The sequence below is a fragment of the Eucalyptus grandis genome, chromosome 10 (genome assembly GCF_016545825.1).
Source record: "Eucalyptus grandis isolate ANBG69807.140 chromosome 10, ASM1654582v1, whole genome shotgun sequence".
Taxonomy (NCBI): domain Eukaryota; kingdom Viridiplantae; phylum Streptophyta; class Magnoliopsida; order Myrtales; family Myrtaceae; genus Eucalyptus; species Eucalyptus grandis.
In genome coordinates, this window is record NC_052621.1 from 31,998,012 (window position 1) to 32,016,246 (window position 18,235).

The window sequence follows — 18,235 nt, forward strand, 5'->3', positions numbered from 1 at the left end:
GTTATGACTTCCATCATACTGTATTGACCCGTCTATTTTCATCTGGGAAGGCATCTTCAAACTAGGATCACCCTCGAGGATGATGGTGTCCTGGCTTCCTTTAGCGATTTCTGTATTTGACACAAAGAGTTTACCGATCCAACACCCGGAGGTGCCACCACCAACAGGTTTCTCTAGGTTCATCCACGCATCATCATTGCCCTCTCTATTATCAGGCCTGCCTTCATTCTCTGAAAATACATGGTGCTCCTTTTTGCCCAGACCTCCATTACTCTCTCCCGACTTGCAACTTTTCTTCCTCTTGGAAAGTGTTTTCAAATTAAAATCACCTTCATCACCACTCCTACTGTCACCAAGCCTGTCTTCTTTCTCTGAAGAGACATGCTCGTCCTTTTTGTCAAGATTGTCATTTCTCTTTCCAGACTGGTTTGTTTTCTTTATCCAGCGAGGCACTTTCAGTTTAGACTGACTCTTATCATTGATTCTATTAGTACCAAGCTTGCCGTCAATCTCCAAAGAGACGTGCTCGTCCTTTTTGTTATGACTTCCATCACACTGTATTGACCTGTCTATTTTCATCTGGGAAGGCATCTTCAAACTAGGATCACCCTCGAGGATGATGGTGTCCTGGCTTCCTTTAGCGATTTCTGTATTTGACACAATGAGTTTACCAATCCAACACCCGGAGGTGCCACCACCAACAGGTTTCTCTAGGTTCATCCACGCATCATCATTGCCCACACTATTATCAGGCCTGCCTTCATTCTCTGAAAATACATGGTGCTCCTTTTTTCCCAGACCTCCATTACTCTCTCCCGACTTGCAACTTTTCTTCCTCTTGGAAAGTGTTTTCAAATTAAAATCACCTTCATCACCACTCCTACTGTCACCAAGCCTGTCTTCTTTCTCTGAAGAGACATGCTCGTCCTTTTTGTCAAGATTGTCATTTCTCTTCCCAGACTGGTTTGTTTTCTTTATCCAGCGAGGCACTTTCAGTTTAGACTGACTCTCATCATTGATTCTATTAGTACCAAGCGTGCCATCAATCTCCAAAGAGACGTGCTCGTCCTTTTTGTTATGACTTCCATCACACTGTATTGACTCGTCTATTTTCATCTGGGAAGGCATCTTCAAACTAGGATCAACCTCATTGTAGCTCCTGCCATTACTAATCCTGTCATCGTTCTCTAAAGAACCATGCTCATCGTTGTTGTCAAGACTTTGATTTATCTTTCTAGACTTTCCTTGTTTCTTCCTCTCGAAAAGTGCCTTCAAATCAGGATCAGCCTCATCATCACCCCTACAATTGCCAAGCCTGCCTTGATTTTCTACACAGGCATGCTCCAATGCCTTTGGCCTGCTAGATATTAGAAGAGTTCAGGATGCAAATATTTTGTTGTTGTTTGGCCACACGAGATATATTGACTTCAGTGATTCACTGACCATCTTTGATGAAAAATTGGAAGATGAAAACGATTTTCTCTAATCTCCTTTACTAGCAAGACACATGATTACAATCCCTGAAAATCATTCAGTCCCCTAAATATTACATTAGGAATGATTGGCCTGTGCGTCTTTGAGTACCGACAAGTTACATTTCAACTGTAATTGGGTTGCGTGGGAACATGTGCAACAATCAATGGCATTTGCGGTTCAATAGTATTTGGCCATTGTACTTCTAGAAGAAACGGTTACAAAGAAGATTTGAGTGCTACAGGGAATTGAAAGTCAATAAATGACTGGCATAAAATCCATCAAAGGATAGAAAGGAGATCAAGCAAATTGCATAGTACTCTCACCTCAGGTAAGGATCAGGGTGTAGTAAACAAGCGAACAAATCTGCGGCTTCTGGCATAAATTCCACCGAGGACAAATCCAAAACATTCTCCTCAATATTTCTTTCGCCCTTAAGACTGTCTCCAAATGGATGTCTTCTGCCAGTGATGCAAATAAATGAGACATGATTAAGACCAAAGACATCGACTGAGCATGTTTGGTGCGCATTACAAAGTTGTTCAGGCACTTGCGATCTCGAGCCACCACAATCTGCAGGATACACATTGGGTATTCACATTTGTCAAAGAGCTATTGTCACTCAGACATATACAGATGTGGCATTATGGATTCAACAGTCAATCAAAAGAGAGCGGCAGAAACTGTTTGGATCTCCAGAATCATACGACAATCTAGACAGCAAAATATCGAGTGATCCAACTTTCCATAAAAGGTCTTTTTTTTTTTTTTTTTTTTTGGGGGGGAAAAAAGACAGCTCTTACTGCTGAAATTATATGGCTGAAGGTTTTGGTATCACCTAACAGATTCAGACCTGCATGGATCAATCTTAGATGCAAGGAAGATCTAGGGTCCCGGTGTCTGTCAAGAGAACTTACCAGCGACATGATATCCTGAGGAAGACGTATCCCCGAGGAGGACTTTACCGCTGCCCATATCAGATAACTTGGCACAGAATTCCTTAGTAATCAAGCCCCGATGAATTATTCCTAAGTGATGCAAATGGACAAGCCCTGAGACCACATCCCTGTATGACAATGTAGAGTAGGTCTTAGGACTTAAACCAACAAGACATAAGAACCCAACGATGTTTTCCATTAATTAAACAGACATTCAAGATCAACGAAGGCAAGGCATGTGAACAAGGGTGGTCGTGTTCCCTCCACCGATAATCGATTAACCAAGAGCTAGAGACAGAAATCCTGCTTGGTGGCATTGTTTGATAGTTAGACTAGATTCATAGAAACTTCTCTAACACAGGGAGAAACCCGAATCTGGAACAACATGAGGATGACTAACTCAAAGCGTGTACTGCATGACCCTATTTGCAAAAATCAGTTCATTTGTATTAAATTGACTTTAAGCTATTTCAGCAAATATGAAATGACAATAAGGATTGAGATGAACAAGGTAACACAATACGAATTGCCACCCTTGTAAGTGAAATTCAATTAAAATGGGAAATCTGTCACTTTATAACTAAATGATGACTAAGTATCATAGTAAGAAATCCGAAGACCGCCGCTCGGGCCATCACAGAAAACGCCAACTTCAGCCTAGATAGAAACAATGACCTTAATTTATGAAGCTGAAACATGTAAAGCTCAAAACTCAGCCGGCTCATATCCGAGATTTCATTAATCTCGAATAATTTCCCATTCATCGGTGCAACTTTCTCTTAGTCGATTACCCAACTCCGATATGGTCAACGTCAAATCAGCCATCTGCTGTCTATTTGGGTTACGTAATATGGAGAGTAAGAGTTTCTCAACTTTTGAATGTTGATTTAGGAGATTCGCAACTTGCCTTTTCCTTTAGTGTTTGTGGTCTATTAAGGCAGATTAGGTTGGAATTTTTTTTTTTTTGGGTAGTCATTAGTTAATAGCTACATGATTATATACGAATATTATATGAGGGAATGTCAATTTTATTCGGTGTCTTTGGCGCTATGACCATCATCATGATTCGAATGATAAAGTACGTTGGCCTCGTCTTCACATTGGGTACGTGGGGCCTGAGTCAATTCTTCCAATAGCTAATCATGATTGTAATCGGTCATTTCTACATTTTTCGAGTCAAATTGCGACCAATGTTTTCGAAAATCCGTCGACGTTGTTTTAGTTGCCTTTATGGAAAATTTATAGTCATTGGTTTTATTGATGGTTATTCTCTTGAACTGAAAATTCATAATCGTGTGAAGACTATTTTTTTTTTATCATAATCATTTGGAATACATGTAAACTAATAACTTCTTAATGTGAAAGGTAAATATTGAAAAATATGAAGTGACACTTACCAAACCGAAAAATCGGGATCGCTACTAAAGGTTACCCACGAATTTTGGTGACTGTAATTTTTGAAAGGATTAAGGAGGTCCGTAATAGATGAATTTCATAGTTAATAGCATAAAATAAGGAAATTTTTATATAAGAGTTTGATATCGAGTCATTTTCTCGAAAGAAAATATGAAATGAACATTATTTCAAATAAGAATTTGAAAAAATCAAATCAATCTTAAATGAGTGTCTACACTCACCAACTGACCAGCATGTCACATGATCGCCAGAGTAGGGCAATTTTGTTCCAATAAAATTATAATTTTTAGGGGTCAAAAGTGTCATTTCTCAAGTGGCTAGAACAATCACATTACACACTAGTCGACCGATGAATTTAGACCACTTTTTACTTGGCCACTTTAGATTATTATGTGAGACAATGTCAACTTGAAACCCTTTTTTTTTTTTTTAAGAAAATAATTTCACTTGAGATCTTTATTTGAATTTCCATTAAAATATAAAAGTAAAGAGTGGGTGTCAGACTGTGAGAATAGTCTCTCCCTTACCTCTTTGCTAAGCAAAACCGGAAGAAATTGTGAGAATAGTCCCTCCCTTACCTCTTTGCTAAGCAAAACCGGGAGAAATTGTTCTAAGTTATTCTCACTAATTCTTTAGGAGTTGTTCCCAATTTATTACTAATTAAAAAGAAATCGGAAGAAATTGTACTTACGGGTGAAGAGACTCGAGAGACCAGATGGGCAAGTGCATCGACACTCCGTCCCGTCCGCTCTGAACCGCCGCCACTGCCGCCTCGGGCTCGGACCTCTCCAACCCCGAACTGGTGTTGCTCGGCCCAAAAGAAAGATCGGTGGCGGCGACGACGTCCATAACACTCGATCGGCTCCAAGCTACATGCTGTCTAATGAAACCACGAGCGAGACTGAGGAGAGCCTAAAGGGCACTGCAGCAACCCGTGGAAGGAAGATCTAAGCTTCCCGCGATTGTGGCATCGTTGCAATGTAACTAAGCAAGAGCAAAAATCAAGAAGAAAGATTCCTTAGGACGATGATGAGATTCATCCAACCATTATCAAACTGAAAAGGGAAAGATTGCCGATGGATGCACAAGGGGTCCTACTGGCCTAATGAGCCTCGCTAATCATCATTGCTAAGCGCAATGCCCTTTCATCATGACAACGAGTTAGATATAGTACGACGAGGAATGGTGATAGGGAGATCACTTTCCCGAGAAATAGCGGAAATTATCGGACCTACGCGTTTCGGGAAAAATGCATTCATAGAACCGGTCATGGCATGGAGAAAAGTAAGAAAGCTTAGGGTCGGTTTTCCCTTTTGTCCTATGACACTGAATGTGAGTCTCACCTTTTCTTGATATTCAACCGGTTTGATTTATCGGGCTAAGTTTGCATGCACGATACTTCATCGTGAAGAAAAGAGTGGAATCTTCGTCCAAGAATACCGAGGCTTACATGGGCCCAAAAAATGGAAAAAAAGAAGAAGAAATGGTGGGGGTTTTGGTTGAATTGCTAGTTGAATCTAACTGTACAAATCGCTTCAGAAGTCAGCAAAGAGAATACTGAAGAAGCACGTTTGACGCCAATCTAGCACAAGCGACCGGACATTGAACGGAATTAGGCATTTCCCTTGTATTTTCCATGCTATGCGGTATCCACCATCTAGATCGACTCGTACATAGGAAACAAGTTTTTCTGGTAGAAACCAAGGTGATGTCTTGTTCGTCATCCATCTCGTATAAGATGAATCATCGCACGAACTAACCAGCTGTCAATGGTGGGATTAAAATTGAAGTGGGCAATATAGTTGATATTGATTGAAATTCTGAAGAGGTTCTTTTAGATTTTTTGGAGTAGGATACACAGAAAGAACCTCGACACAAGCTTTATGATATTCTGATTCTAACATCATTTTTTGTACATAAATTTTAATATAATGATTGCCGTTCAATTTTGTTTTGGATTGACTCCATTCTATTACTTAAAAAAGAACATTTGCAGCAGAAATTGCAGTTATTGCGATATTGGGGGATCATAGATAATAGATCAACATGTTCTGAAAATCCTGCCTTCTCTGTTAGGCATATTTAGGCAGGAATCAGTTGCCTCAGGATGGCATTTAACGCATTGGACTTATATCATAACCTACCCATGACAAGGACTTGATATATTGTAGCTGACTGTACATGCTAATGATCATCTCTTACATCCCATATTTTCATCATACAAACATATACAAACATGTCTATACTGTATATTCTTCCAAGTGTGTAATGACATCTTTATATGCGATGCCGAAATCAACCATCCTCAAACTGCGGTCATTGACCTGAATTATTGCAAAGTGCCCTGCCGATAAACCGTTGCAGTCACTGGTTGAAGTACTCTGGAAAGCGATCATCTTCACCACACATGGAGACGAATCTGTATGTTTCGATCAAGAGTTTGGGGAATCGTCTCGTGAAATAGCTATCCAAATCCTCAGGAGATGTTCCGACGATCTCCTGCCACAACCAACCATCAGTGTGATATCGTAGACAAGCCACAAACTCACACTATTGCTTGTTTATACATTCAATCTATTGGCCTTGTGGAGATTGAGCTGCGGTAATCATGCGTATCTATACAGTGATAGTTCAGCACAGGATGTGTTTATTGCTTGTAAAATAGATAAACATCGAATGTGAAATAATGACTCAAACGCATTGGTGATGATAATGTAATCAATAACGCCCATGTCATTATAGATGCAAAATTTTCCTGCATTAGTTGCACTGGGAAGTAGAAACATACCTGAATTTCTGGTGGAAGTTCTCTGTAATGGCTAAACGTGTTTCGCACAATTCGCAACAAGTCTGTGACCTTTTTAAACTCATAGGCCTTGAACTTACCCATGTGCTTAATGAATTCACAATCTATCTTTCCATTCCATTCCTCGTCGAAAACACGCTGAGCAATGCTTTCCAATTTTTCCAGAAGATCAGGGTCAGTTCCCCCCCTAGCTTTCGGTTGTACCCAGTCGCTGATTTCTCGGTGAAAGGACAGTCTCTTCTTTGAATCCCAAAACAGTGGATGGTGAAGCACCTCCAATGCCTTTGGCCTGCCAGATATTATAATAGCTCAGAATGCAAATGTCTGTTGTTCAGCCGCAAGAGATAGACTGACTTCAGTGACTCCCAAAGCATCTTTGATGAAAAATCAGAAGGTGAAAATGATTTTTTTTTTACATCCTTACTAGCAAGAAACATAGTTATAACCCTGAGATCTTCAGTCCCATAAATTTTACTTTTGGAATGATTTGTTGGTGCATCTTCAAGTATAGACAAGTTACAGCAGCTATCTAACCCTGGCTTCACCTGTAATCGGCTTATGTTGGAACATGTAACTATCAATGGCATTTATAGTTCAATGTAGATTGGCTGTTGTACTTCTAGAAGGAAAAGATAAACAGAAGATTTGAGTGCTACATGGAATTGAGAGTCGCTAAATGTCCAGCACAAAATCCATCAATGGATGCAAAGAAAAAGTGATCATGCACATTACGATGCCATACTCTCACCTCAGGTTAGGATTGGGGTTCAGTAAACGAGCAAACAAATCTGCAGCTTCTGGCATAAATTCCACTGGGGACAAATCCATTGTGTTCTTCTCAATATTACTTTTGCCCTTTAGACTGTCTTTAAATGGATGTCTTCCGCCAGTGACGCAAAAAAACAAGACACGACCAAGACCAAATGCATCGACTGAGCACATACGCTGCGCAGGACAAAGTTGTTCAGATGCTTGCAATCCCGATCTGCCACAATCTGCAAGGTAGACATCGGGTATTTGCATTTTTTAAAGAGCCGTTGTCACTCAGACAGATACAGAGGTGGCATTACTGAATCAACAGTCAATCAAATGAGACACCTGCAGAAACTGTTTGACTCCAAAATCATACCCCAATGTAAACAGCAAAGTGTCAATAAAAGGTCCTTTTTAGAAAAAAAAGACAGCTCTTACAGCCGAAATTATGCAGCTGAAGGTTTTGGTATCACCTAACAGATTCAGACCCGCATGGATCAATCTTAAATGCAAAGAAGATTGAGGGTCCACGTAAAGCTGTCAAGAGCAGTTACCAGAAACAAGATATTCTGAGGAAGATGCATCCCCAGGGAGGAGTCTACTAATGCCCATATCAGATAACTTGGCACATAATTCCTTAGTGATCAAAACATTTTGAGGCTTTAAGTCTCGATGAATTATTCCCGAGCGATGCAAATGGACCAGTCCTGAGACCACATCCCTGAATGATAACATAGAGTAGATCATAGGACTTAAACCAACAAGACATCTGAACCAATCAATGTTTCCTATTAATTAGACATTCAAGATCAATGAAGGCAAGTGTGGACAAAGTTGTCGTGTGCCCTCTACCAATAATTGATTAACCAGCAGCTAAGAACAGAAATCCTACTCGAAGGCACTGGTTGATAGTTATACCCGATTGTCAGAAACTTCTCTAACACAAAATGAAATGAGACATGGTAAGAATGTCAAGACAACAGGGGAGAAAAAAATAATTATTAGGACTGGCTTCAAAAGAAAAACATTCAAAGGATAATTTCATGTTACGTCAACTGTTGCAAGGAGCTGAGTGGCAAATTTTCAGATGACACGAGAGAGCTACTCCAATTCACAGGGAGAAACCCAAATCTGGAACAACACGAGGACCTAACTCCTGACTGATACTACATGACCCTTCGACAAAAGCCAGTTGTTTCATATTGAATCGAATTTAAACTACTTTGGCAAACATGAAATGACAATAAAGACCAAGATGAACAAGGTAACACAATTCGAATTGCCACCCGTGAGCCAAATTTAATCAAAATGGGAACTATCACTTCATCGCTAAATGGTTACTAAGTATCATAGTAAGAAACCACCAGGTTCAGCCTAGATAGAAAGATTGACCTTAAGTGATGAAACCGATACGTGTGAGGTTCAAAACTCAGCCCATGATATCGAATCCATCAGGTGACTTGAGGCCAGTTAGCGGCCTAAGGATTGCCTGTCTCATGACTGACTTGGATATTGCTGCCTGAGAACTAATTCAGTGCCAGCAAAAAAAAAGAGGACTAAAGGACTCAGTTTAATTGAGGCGTGGGGATTGTCTCTGTGAACATGCTTGAGAGTCAAATAAAAGTAATACCTAGGCAAGCAAGCACAAAATACAATAAGAAATCTGCAACAGTCCATTTTAGGAGTGCCACCAGAAGCAAAATACTGCAGTAGTCTCTCAGTTCAAACCTTTCTTTCACGTGTCATGACATAAAATTTACCTCATCAGTTTGATTAGCAAAGGTGAGGGATGGCCATCTTCCCTCCACAAGTTAACATCCAGCATCGTCCCCTCAACCAAATCCAATTGCATGGCATTTGATGCTGGGTCACGAGGGAAGACAGATTTCTCTGAAGAATTTGAATGTGCTCGTATTAAGTCATCCAAGCTGCAAGCACAACGCTCCAAAGCAAGATACACAAAATCCTGATCACACTCTGCTCCATACAACCGAACAATGTTTGGGTCTTGGTCAGAGGCTGTCAGAGACTCTATTTCTTGTAAAGCAACAGCATGGCGAGCCAGGACAAGGCGCTTCACTGCAACAGATCGACCTTCATAAAAGCCCTCAAGGACAATGGTGCCATTGCTTCTTCTAGTGATTTCTGTATTTGATACAAAGACTTTACCAATCCAACGCCCAGGAATGCCACCAACAACAGTTTTCTTTAGGTTCATCCTCTCATCATCATGGTCCATGCTATTACCGAGCCTGCCTTCATTCTTTGAAGAGACATGCTCCTCCTTTCTGTCAAGACTTCCGTTGCTCTTTCCAGACTCACATCTTTTCTTCCACTTGGAAAGTGTTTTTAAATCACAATCACCCTTACCTCCACTCCTACGGTTACCAAGCATGCCTTCAGTCTCTGGAGAGACATGCTCGTCCTTTTTGTCATGATTTTCTTTTCTCTTTCCAGACTCCTGCGTTTTCTTTATCAAGAGAGGAATTTTCATTTTAGAATGACCCTTCCCATTGATCCTACTACTACCGAGCTTGCCTTTGATCTTTGAAGAGACATGCTTGTCTTTTTTGTCAAGACTTCCAACCCTCTCTGTTGACTTGTCTGTTTTCTTCATCTTGGAACACATCTTCAAATTAGGATCACCCTCATCACAGTTGCTACTATTACAAATCCTGTCATCATTCTCTAAAGAACCATGCTCGTCCTTGTTCTCAAGACTTTGATTTTTCTTTCTGGACTTGCGCTGTTTCTTCCTCTTGGAAAGCGCCTTCAAATGAGGATCACCTTCAACATCGCTCCTAAGATTACCATGCCTGCCTTCATTCTTTAAAGAGACATGCTTCTCCTTTCTGTCAATACTTCCGTTGCTCTTTCCAGATTCACATCTTTTGTTTGTCTTGGAAAGTGTTTTCACGTTACAATCAACCTTACCACCACTCTCACCGTTACCAAGCCTGCCTTTGTTCTCTGCAGAGACATGGTCGTCCTTTTTGTCAAGATTTTCTTTTCTCTTTCCAGACACCTGTGTTTTCTGCATCAAGCAAGGCATTTTCACTTTAGAATGACCATTACCATTGGTCCTACCACTACTGAGCTTGCCTTTGATCTCTGGAGAGACACGCTTGTCCTTTCTGTCAAGACTTAGAATACTCGCTGTTGACTTGTGTGCTTTCTTATTCTTGGAAGGCATCTTCAAATTAGGATCGCCCTCACCGTAGCTCCCACGATTACTAAGCCTGCCTTCATTCTTTGAAGAGACATGGTCGCCCTTTCTGTCAAGACTTCCGTTGCTCTTTCCAGACTTGTTTTTCTTGGAAAGTGTTTTCACATTACAATCACCCTCACCACTACTCCTACTGTTACCAAGCCTGCCTTTGTTCTCTGAAGAGACATGCTTGTCCTTTTTGTCAAGATTTTCTTTTTTCTTACCAGACTCCTGTGTTGTCTTTACCGAGCAAGGCATTTTCAATTTAGAATGATCCCCATCATTGGTCCTACTACTACCAAGCTTGCCTTTGATCTCTGGAGAGGCATGCTTGTCCTTTCTGTCAAGACTTGCAACACTCGCTGTTGACTTGTGTCCTTTCTTCATCTTGGGAGGCATCTTCAAATTAGGATCACCCTCATCGTAGCTCCAACAATTACGAAGCCTGCCTCAATTCTCTGAACAGACATGCTCCTCCTTTCTGTCAAGACTTCCATTGCTCTTTCTAGACTCGCGTCCTTTCCTCCAATTGGAAAGTGTTTTCAAATTACAATCACCCTCATCACCACTCCACCTGTTGCCAAGCCTGCCATCGTTCTCTGAAGAGATATGCTTGTCCTTGTTGTGACTTTCATCGTCAATAATCGCTTAAAATATAAAGGCAAAGAGTGTGTGTCGGACTGTGGGAATACAGTCTCTCCCTTGCTCCTTTGCTAAGCAAAACTGGAAGAAATTGTTCTAAGTTAATCTCGCTAGCTCTTTAGAAGTTGTTCCTACTTTGCCACAAATCACAAGAAATCAGAAGAAATTGTACTCACGGTTGAAGAGACTTGAGAATCCCAACAGGCAAGCGCATCAACACTCTGTCTCGTCCGCTCTGAACCGATGCCAAATCGCCGTCGCTCAGCCCGAAAGACAGCTGGCGAGGATCAAACGGCAACGTCGATAACACTCGATCAGCTCTGAACTACAGACTGTCTGATGAAACCACGAGCGAGACTGAGGAGAGCCCAAAAGGCTCAGCAGCAACCAAACGAAGGAACATCCCAACCTTCCTGCCATCGCTGCATTATTGCAATGTGCAAAACTTCAGAAGGAAGAAAGATTACTTAGCACGATAACGAGATTCTTCCGACCATTGTCGTACTATAAAGGAAAAGATCATAGGACTAAAGGCGCTGTAATTGATGTCCACGGGGTCCTACTGGCCCGATAATATAATAAACATCGCTAACTATCACTGCTTGGCGAGGAAAATTATAAAAAAAAAAAAGGTCCTAAACCGATTACAATTTAATCATAAACTTAATTTTTTTTTTACTAATTGAGTCATGAACCTTTTATAATTATTCTCGATTAGTCCATCCAGCTAAAATTGGTCGGTTAACACCGACGTGGCAGCCGACTAGCACTGCAAAGCTTTTTTTAATAATATTTTATTTTTTGAAATATTTTATTAATATTTTATCTCTTTTTTTCTTTTTCCTCTCTTTTTTTCTATTTTTATTCCCTTCTACCTCTTCCTCCCCCTCCTCCCTCCTCCTTCCTTTAGCTCCGACGACGACCAAGCTTGCCGGTCACCAGACTAAGGCGATCCGGCGAGCTCGCCTTGCGGTCGTTGGGCACGAGCTCGCGATCGCGAGGCGTGCCCTCGCCAAACGCAACAGCAAGCCCCCTCGCCAAATCCGACAGGCTCGCCTCGCCGGATCTAGCGAGGCCAAACATAGCGATGGCGAGGCCCCCCTCGCTGGATATGGCGAGGGCTCGCCCTGCTAATGGCTGAGTAAGCTCGCCCTCACCCAACAACGGCGAGGCGATCTAGCCCGACCGTCTCAGTTTGGCGACTAGCTAGCCCTCTGGCCGGTCGCTGGAGCCAAAGAAAGAAGGAGGGAGGAGAGAGAGGGAGAAGAAAAAAAAAAAGAGGAAAAAATGAATAAAAAATTTTAAAAATATTATTAAAAAAATATCTCCAGCGCCGACCGGTTGCCACATCGGCGCCAACCGATCAATTTTGGCCAGATTGATTGATCGGGAATATTTGTAAAATGTTTAGAACTTAATTGGTAAAAAAAAGAAAAAAGTTTATAATAGAATTGGCACAAGTGCAATAGGTTTAGAACTTTTTTTGTAATTTTTTCTGGCTTGGGGCGATCACTCTAACAAGCTTATCGCTCTATGATTATCATAACGAGTTAGGTTAAGTGCGATGAGGAATGATGACAGCGAGAGTGCTTTCCGAGAAAGAGCAGAGTTTATCGGATTGACCCGTTTCGCGAAAAAATGCGTTCATGAAACTGGTTCAGGCATAGGAAAAAGTATAAAGCTTGCGTCCATTTTGTCTTTAGTCTGATGAGACGGATTGTGAGGCCCCCCGCTTCTCGATATTCGATTAGTTTGATTTTTCGGACAAGTTCGCACGACTCTCTTTTGTAAAAGAAAAGAGTGGAATCTTCGTCCAACAAGAACAAGACTTGCATGCTAGTTGACTCTAACCGTACAAATGGCTTCAGAAGTCGGCAAAGAGAAAACTAAAAAAACTCTTTTGACGCCAATCTAGCACAAGCGAATAGACATTGAACAGACTTAGGGATTTGCATTTTCCAGGCTAGGTGATATACACCCTCTTTGTTGATTTGTACATTGTATATAAATTTTTGGTGAAGTCTCGTTAGCCATCTTTCATCTAAGCAACGAAAGATCACATGAACTGAAGTTAATATTGAAATGGACACTAAAGTTGATATTGAATGAAATTCTTGAACTTCGGCGAAGGGATCTTTTTTAAATTTTAGGGTAGGATATATAGAATTAACTTCAGTATAAGCATCACTATAAGCCAGTAACACACAAAGTACCCAACATTTCATGTGTTTTCTTAAGTTTTTGATGTATTTAACAACCCGTTAGTTTGACATGATACCATTATAAAGTGAGCATTATATTCAATTAATTGTAAGACTCCAGTTCCATATTCAATCAACTCTTTTGAGACCTCGTTCGTTCTAATGGTGATGCATGAACTTCCGGTTAGAGCATAGTGTTACTCGACTGCCTTTAATATGAAAAACCAAAATCAGCACCATTTTCTATCAGCTCAAACTTTTCAAATTGCCAGTTGTGGACTCAGCATTACATTATTTCGCGGGCATTTTAGGTAAAACACCGGACATTTGTTTTGGACACTTACAACGTTGTATCGGTTGTTGGCACACATTAATGTGAAATTTATAGTTCTTATGTGAATCGCATGCTCAGCTTCCCAAAGTTCTGGTGAATTTGACCGAGTCAAAGTCTGACTTTGTTAGCCTGAACAAATAATATCAGGACAAGATCCACGCGTGCACACTTGACCAGCAAGCGAGAGCTATGGCGGCAAAAAATAAATGTCCAGAGGAAGAGCACCGAACACTCCTCTTGACCCACATCAAAGAGCTGGGTCATAGTCCCTGCAAATTTCACAAAACTCTCAGCTGCTTTCTTGAGAATCAGTAGCATGAAAATCCTTAGTGAAGTAGCCCTACTTTGGCTGAATTACACTTGCACTCCTATGTTGAGCTCTCCATCTGTATGTTTCCAGATATAGATTCATTGTTAATACTTGTTTCACAATCAAGATTCAGTCTGTGTTTCTCGATCAAATACGTACCAGTGGGAGTGACTAGCCGAGACTTGTTTCAACTTCAGAAAAATTGGACAAAGGTATGAGAGATCTGCATAGCTTCACATACCAAATCAAATGCCCTCTCAGCATAAAACTGATAAAGTTGACTTAAAGATGACCTTTTTATTTGACTGCCTTTTATTCTTTTTTTCCTTTTCATTTCTCTTTGGAGACAGCTATACTAACCAATATCCATGACTGGGGGAGTGTGAACTGAACCATCAGGACGTACTGATACAATGGGCTCAATGCCAGAAAGCCAAGCTTGCCTTCACAACTCCGATGTCAGTCACCTGAAGCATCGCATACTGGACACAAATCACCCCGGCAATAGCCATGGTCTGATTCTTGAAGAGCAGGCACCTGTTCACGCACAACAATTGATAAATGAACGCCAAAATTTATGTTTGAGAGAAAATGGAGGGTCAAGAAAGTCTTGCCTTGAGTGAGGTTGTCTCCTAAGATAAGTATGATACAAGGAATCGTCCCTGGCCTGCTTCACAGAATTTCAATTTTAAGGCCAAAATCATTGAGATAGAACTAATGCTTGCAGAAGTCACAACATAAGGTCGACCTTTCTTACCCTGGTTGTCGAATAGTGTCCTGCATTACATGATGGGGCGCATTCTCACCAATTAAGAGGTTCTTCTAGAATGTGATTGCCCTGACAATGAATCCAATTATCTGTTCGCATAGAGAAAATTGTCACTCCGTGTCCCTTGACTAGAAAACCTTACGCTTTGCAAGCATAATGCAGGAGAATTTTGATGAAACTCACTGTAGCAAGCCTAGGAGGCGACATTAGATCCTCCAACACTTGGTGAAGAGGCTCTCTAACTTTATTCCAGAGTGATGTAATGGTCTTATCTGAATCCCCAAGTGAAATATGAAATACAATTGCTCATAAAAATAGGGCAACGAAAATGTAAAAACTTTTCTTGCACCACAAGTCAAATGGGAAAGAAAAGAATGAGTCTCACAGCTTGCGTTTGTGCATCTTCATGAGCCTTTGTCCATTGCACGCTGACAACAGCTTGTTGCCATCCATCATTTTCTTCGAGAAGACATGTTTCTGAACCAACATTTAGGTCAATGATAGGCGCCTCTGAGGCCTCATTGGCTGCTTGAAGCACTTACATTCATGGGTGACGTTTGGATCAGTTGATAAGTGTTAGTCCAGATGTAGAAACTACCAAGCTGCTTTGACACCAGAGAAGAAAGTACACTTGAGTGAGATAGTCACACACTGGAATACCATAGACTCAATTCATCTACTCCGCCTTACAAACATTAGAGAATAAGATCTCTCTCGATGGTCGCGTACAAGTTTTTGCCACTGTCAAGGCAGCCCTACCAACCTCAATCTCATGATGGAAGGTACAGGGAAATGCTGAAATTAGTGATATCCTTGATTAGACAAATGATCAAACGGTTGTTCTAATTAGATAAAGCCTGAAAGGATCTCAATTTACCATGCAGAATTCCAAATAGACCATTTTTCACATGACTTCCACAGGTAGAATGCAAGGCAGAACTTAATTTTTAATGCATAAGTCACACTTCTCTGTCCCTTTCTGTTCTTCCCCCTCATCTGCAGGGTTTTCGTCATTGCAGAACTCAGTAACAAGACTAGGTAACTCTAAACAAGGGCAATGAGCAGTTTTTCCCCTCGCCACACACCCATGCACGTGATACTCTGCTCAAACCCTGTATTAACCAGCTGCATTATGCCATTTGACCATACAGCTCCTAATAAACTTTGGCAGAACCCGTTAATACCAAAAGAACCAAAGCTCACATCCAAGAACTTACTACACCAAATTGCCACTAAACTAAACTCGCGCTATCGAAATTACGGCATGGAACTGCATATGCTCAACCAGCCAATCGAGTCACGGCTCCTGGGTAAAAGACACTGCTTCATTTGGACCAGGAACATTACAAATTTTTTCTTTTAAATCAATCACGAAGCGAAAAATTACGTCATCTGTGCTTATAACCAAGATCAATATGAACCCACAGAAGCAAAAATTGAAATTCTCAACCATTTTAAGTCAAAGATGGGTTGGTATGGAGATGAAGAATTACGTTCCTGACAAAACATAAACGCATGGACCTGAATTTCGCTGAAAATTAAAGAGGTGAAGGAGAATTGTTTGTTTATATAGGATGGGATGTTTGTGGCAGGTGGGAAAATTCTGTAAAAAGATATTTGCTACCTACTCTAGACAGGGATCACTCTTGCTGAAGTGCACGCTCATAGATGAGTCCTTATCGCCTTCGTGGGCTCTCACCGCCTAAAGCATCGACAGCTCGCTGCCACTCCGGTACATCCTCTGGAGAAACTAGAAGGAGCCGAAGGTGATGGTGACGACTCATTGGGGATTCGCCAGCAAATTGGGGATTTCGGTTCCCCCGGAGGAGGAGGACGGACTGGGCCCAGGAGGGTTTCTCCTGTTGACTTGACAGATTGGTGGAGGTTTTGTACCTGATTGCATTATCTTGCAAATATAATTAGCGTGATTTCTCATTTTTCTTTCTTTTTAGGAAAAAAGTTAAAAGTATCAGGTGAAAGGACGAGGAGATTGACAGCTTTTGCCGCTGTTTCCCTTCTTCGACAGGTGATTCTGTCATTTTTATCTATATATGATCCTAGTGATGATGGCTTTTGTTTTTTTGGTTGATCTCTGATGTCTGTATTGCAGGATGTGGAAGCTTGGGATGACCAGCACCTGAACAGCTTTTTCATAGGCATTAGACATGCCCAGTGGATATGTTTAATTTAGGTTTGGTCGTGTTCTTTTGCATTACTCATGAAAGACATCCATCTGCTAAATGTCGAGAACGCGACGTCAATATTGAGAACAACAAAAAGGACTTGTCCTTGGTGGAGTTCATACCGGAAGCTCATGATCTGATTTCACACTTACTTAAGTGAAATTATAAATTGAGATGAGTACCATCATTTTTTAATTTGCATCACTGCTATTTTCATTATGTTGTTTAATAGATTTTGTAACCATTGTTAATTTTTATTTCCCCGTATCACTCAAATTTAATGAGTATTAAAGGTGGCTTGAAATTGTTGAACTTGGCTTAATCTCTTCCTCCTAGTGAGGCTCTACTTAATCATCAAAAAATGCGTTGATCCCATTCATTTCTTTTGGTAATTGAGATTAGAAGCAGGAGAAAAGGTTGACCATGTGATTGTCTAAATGCCTTTGACAATTGTGATATGCAAATGTAAGATTATCATTGTCGGAAGCTTGTTTATTAGGGCTTTAAGTGGGTTACCCTCCTATGAATATATAAATTCCCATTATTCTTGGCACACTATTTAGAGGATTCTTGCTATACATACACTAAGAAGATTTCATGTGAAGATTTACAAGGTTTAGCATATAGTGCTAACTACAAAATTAGATAATCACTACCTAATTTTGTCTTGAAAATTTCTAGGGACCGAATGATTATGTTACTAATTCAACGTGCTCCGAGTAAACCATTCTTGACTTCTTGTTATAGTCAAACTACTACCTTTAACTTGGAGTCATTTCTCGTAAAGTGCATGGAAGTTTTTTGTCACGCTCTCATTTCACCTAATGTAATTTTAATTGCTTTAGACATTGCACCGGTATTGTATTTGTGATGCGTATGAAGTTAGCAAGTGGGCCATGTCAGTGTTGGTATTCATATAATTGATTTTTTTGAGTATTTTGGCTTATAGTTCATCTTTTGTAATAATTTTCCAATAGTCAATAGTTAATTTCTTTTTACCAGCAGGCCAAAGGCGTCGGAGGTGCTTTGCCATCCATTTTTTTGGAGTTTAAAGATGAGATTGTCCATTTTTCGTGACACTAGCAATATAATACAACTGGAGGCTGAAAAGGCGCCCAATTCAGATCTTCTAAACAATTGGAGAGCAAGGCGCCATTGGTTTTTGGTAAGAACTGGGATGATAAAATAGAACCTATATTTTT

At 40.7% G+C, this 18,235-nt stretch overlaps 1 protein-coding gene and 1 long non-coding RNA gene across 4 annotated transcripts; both read right to left on the reverse strand.

Annotated features, from left to right (window-relative positions):
* Positions 1–5,876: 5,876 nt before the first annotated feature.
* LOC104422848 (serine/threonine-protein kinase/endoribonuclease IRE1b) lies at positions 5,877–11,728 on the reverse strand. The gene is made up of 6 exons (XM_010035297.3): positions 11,413–11,728; positions 9,147–11,317; positions 7,941–8,107; positions 7,382–7,628; positions 6,616–6,922; positions 5,877–6,326 (listed from the first exon to the last, which is right to left on the reverse strand). Exons 2-6 carry the CDS (start codon positions 10,991–10,993, stop codon positions 6,192–6,194), a joined length of 2,703 nt encoding a protein of 900 aa, XP_010033599.2. The 5' UTR covers positions 10,994–11,317; positions 11,413–11,728; the 3' UTR covers positions 5,877–6,191.
* A 2,964-nt stretch (positions 11,729–14,692) lies between these two features.
* On the reverse strand, positions 14,693–17,924 carry LOC120289066. 3 transcript variants are annotated; one of them, XR_005547016.1, is made up of 5 exons: positions 16,479–17,924; positions 15,236–15,452; positions 15,034–15,122; positions 14,839–14,939; positions 14,693–14,748 (listed from the first exon to the last, which is right to left on the reverse strand). It is a non-coding gene; the product is annotated as an uncharacterized LOC120289066 (long non-coding RNA). The 3 variants fall into 3 exon arrangements; XR_005547015.1 differs by lacking the exon at positions 16,479–17,924 and adding an exon at positions 15,728–16,470 and having other exon boundaries at positions 15,236–15,645; XR_005547014.1 differs by lacking the exon at positions 16,479–17,924 and having other exon boundaries at positions 15,236–16,470.
* Between the last annotated feature and the right edge of the window lie 311 nt (positions 17,925–18,235).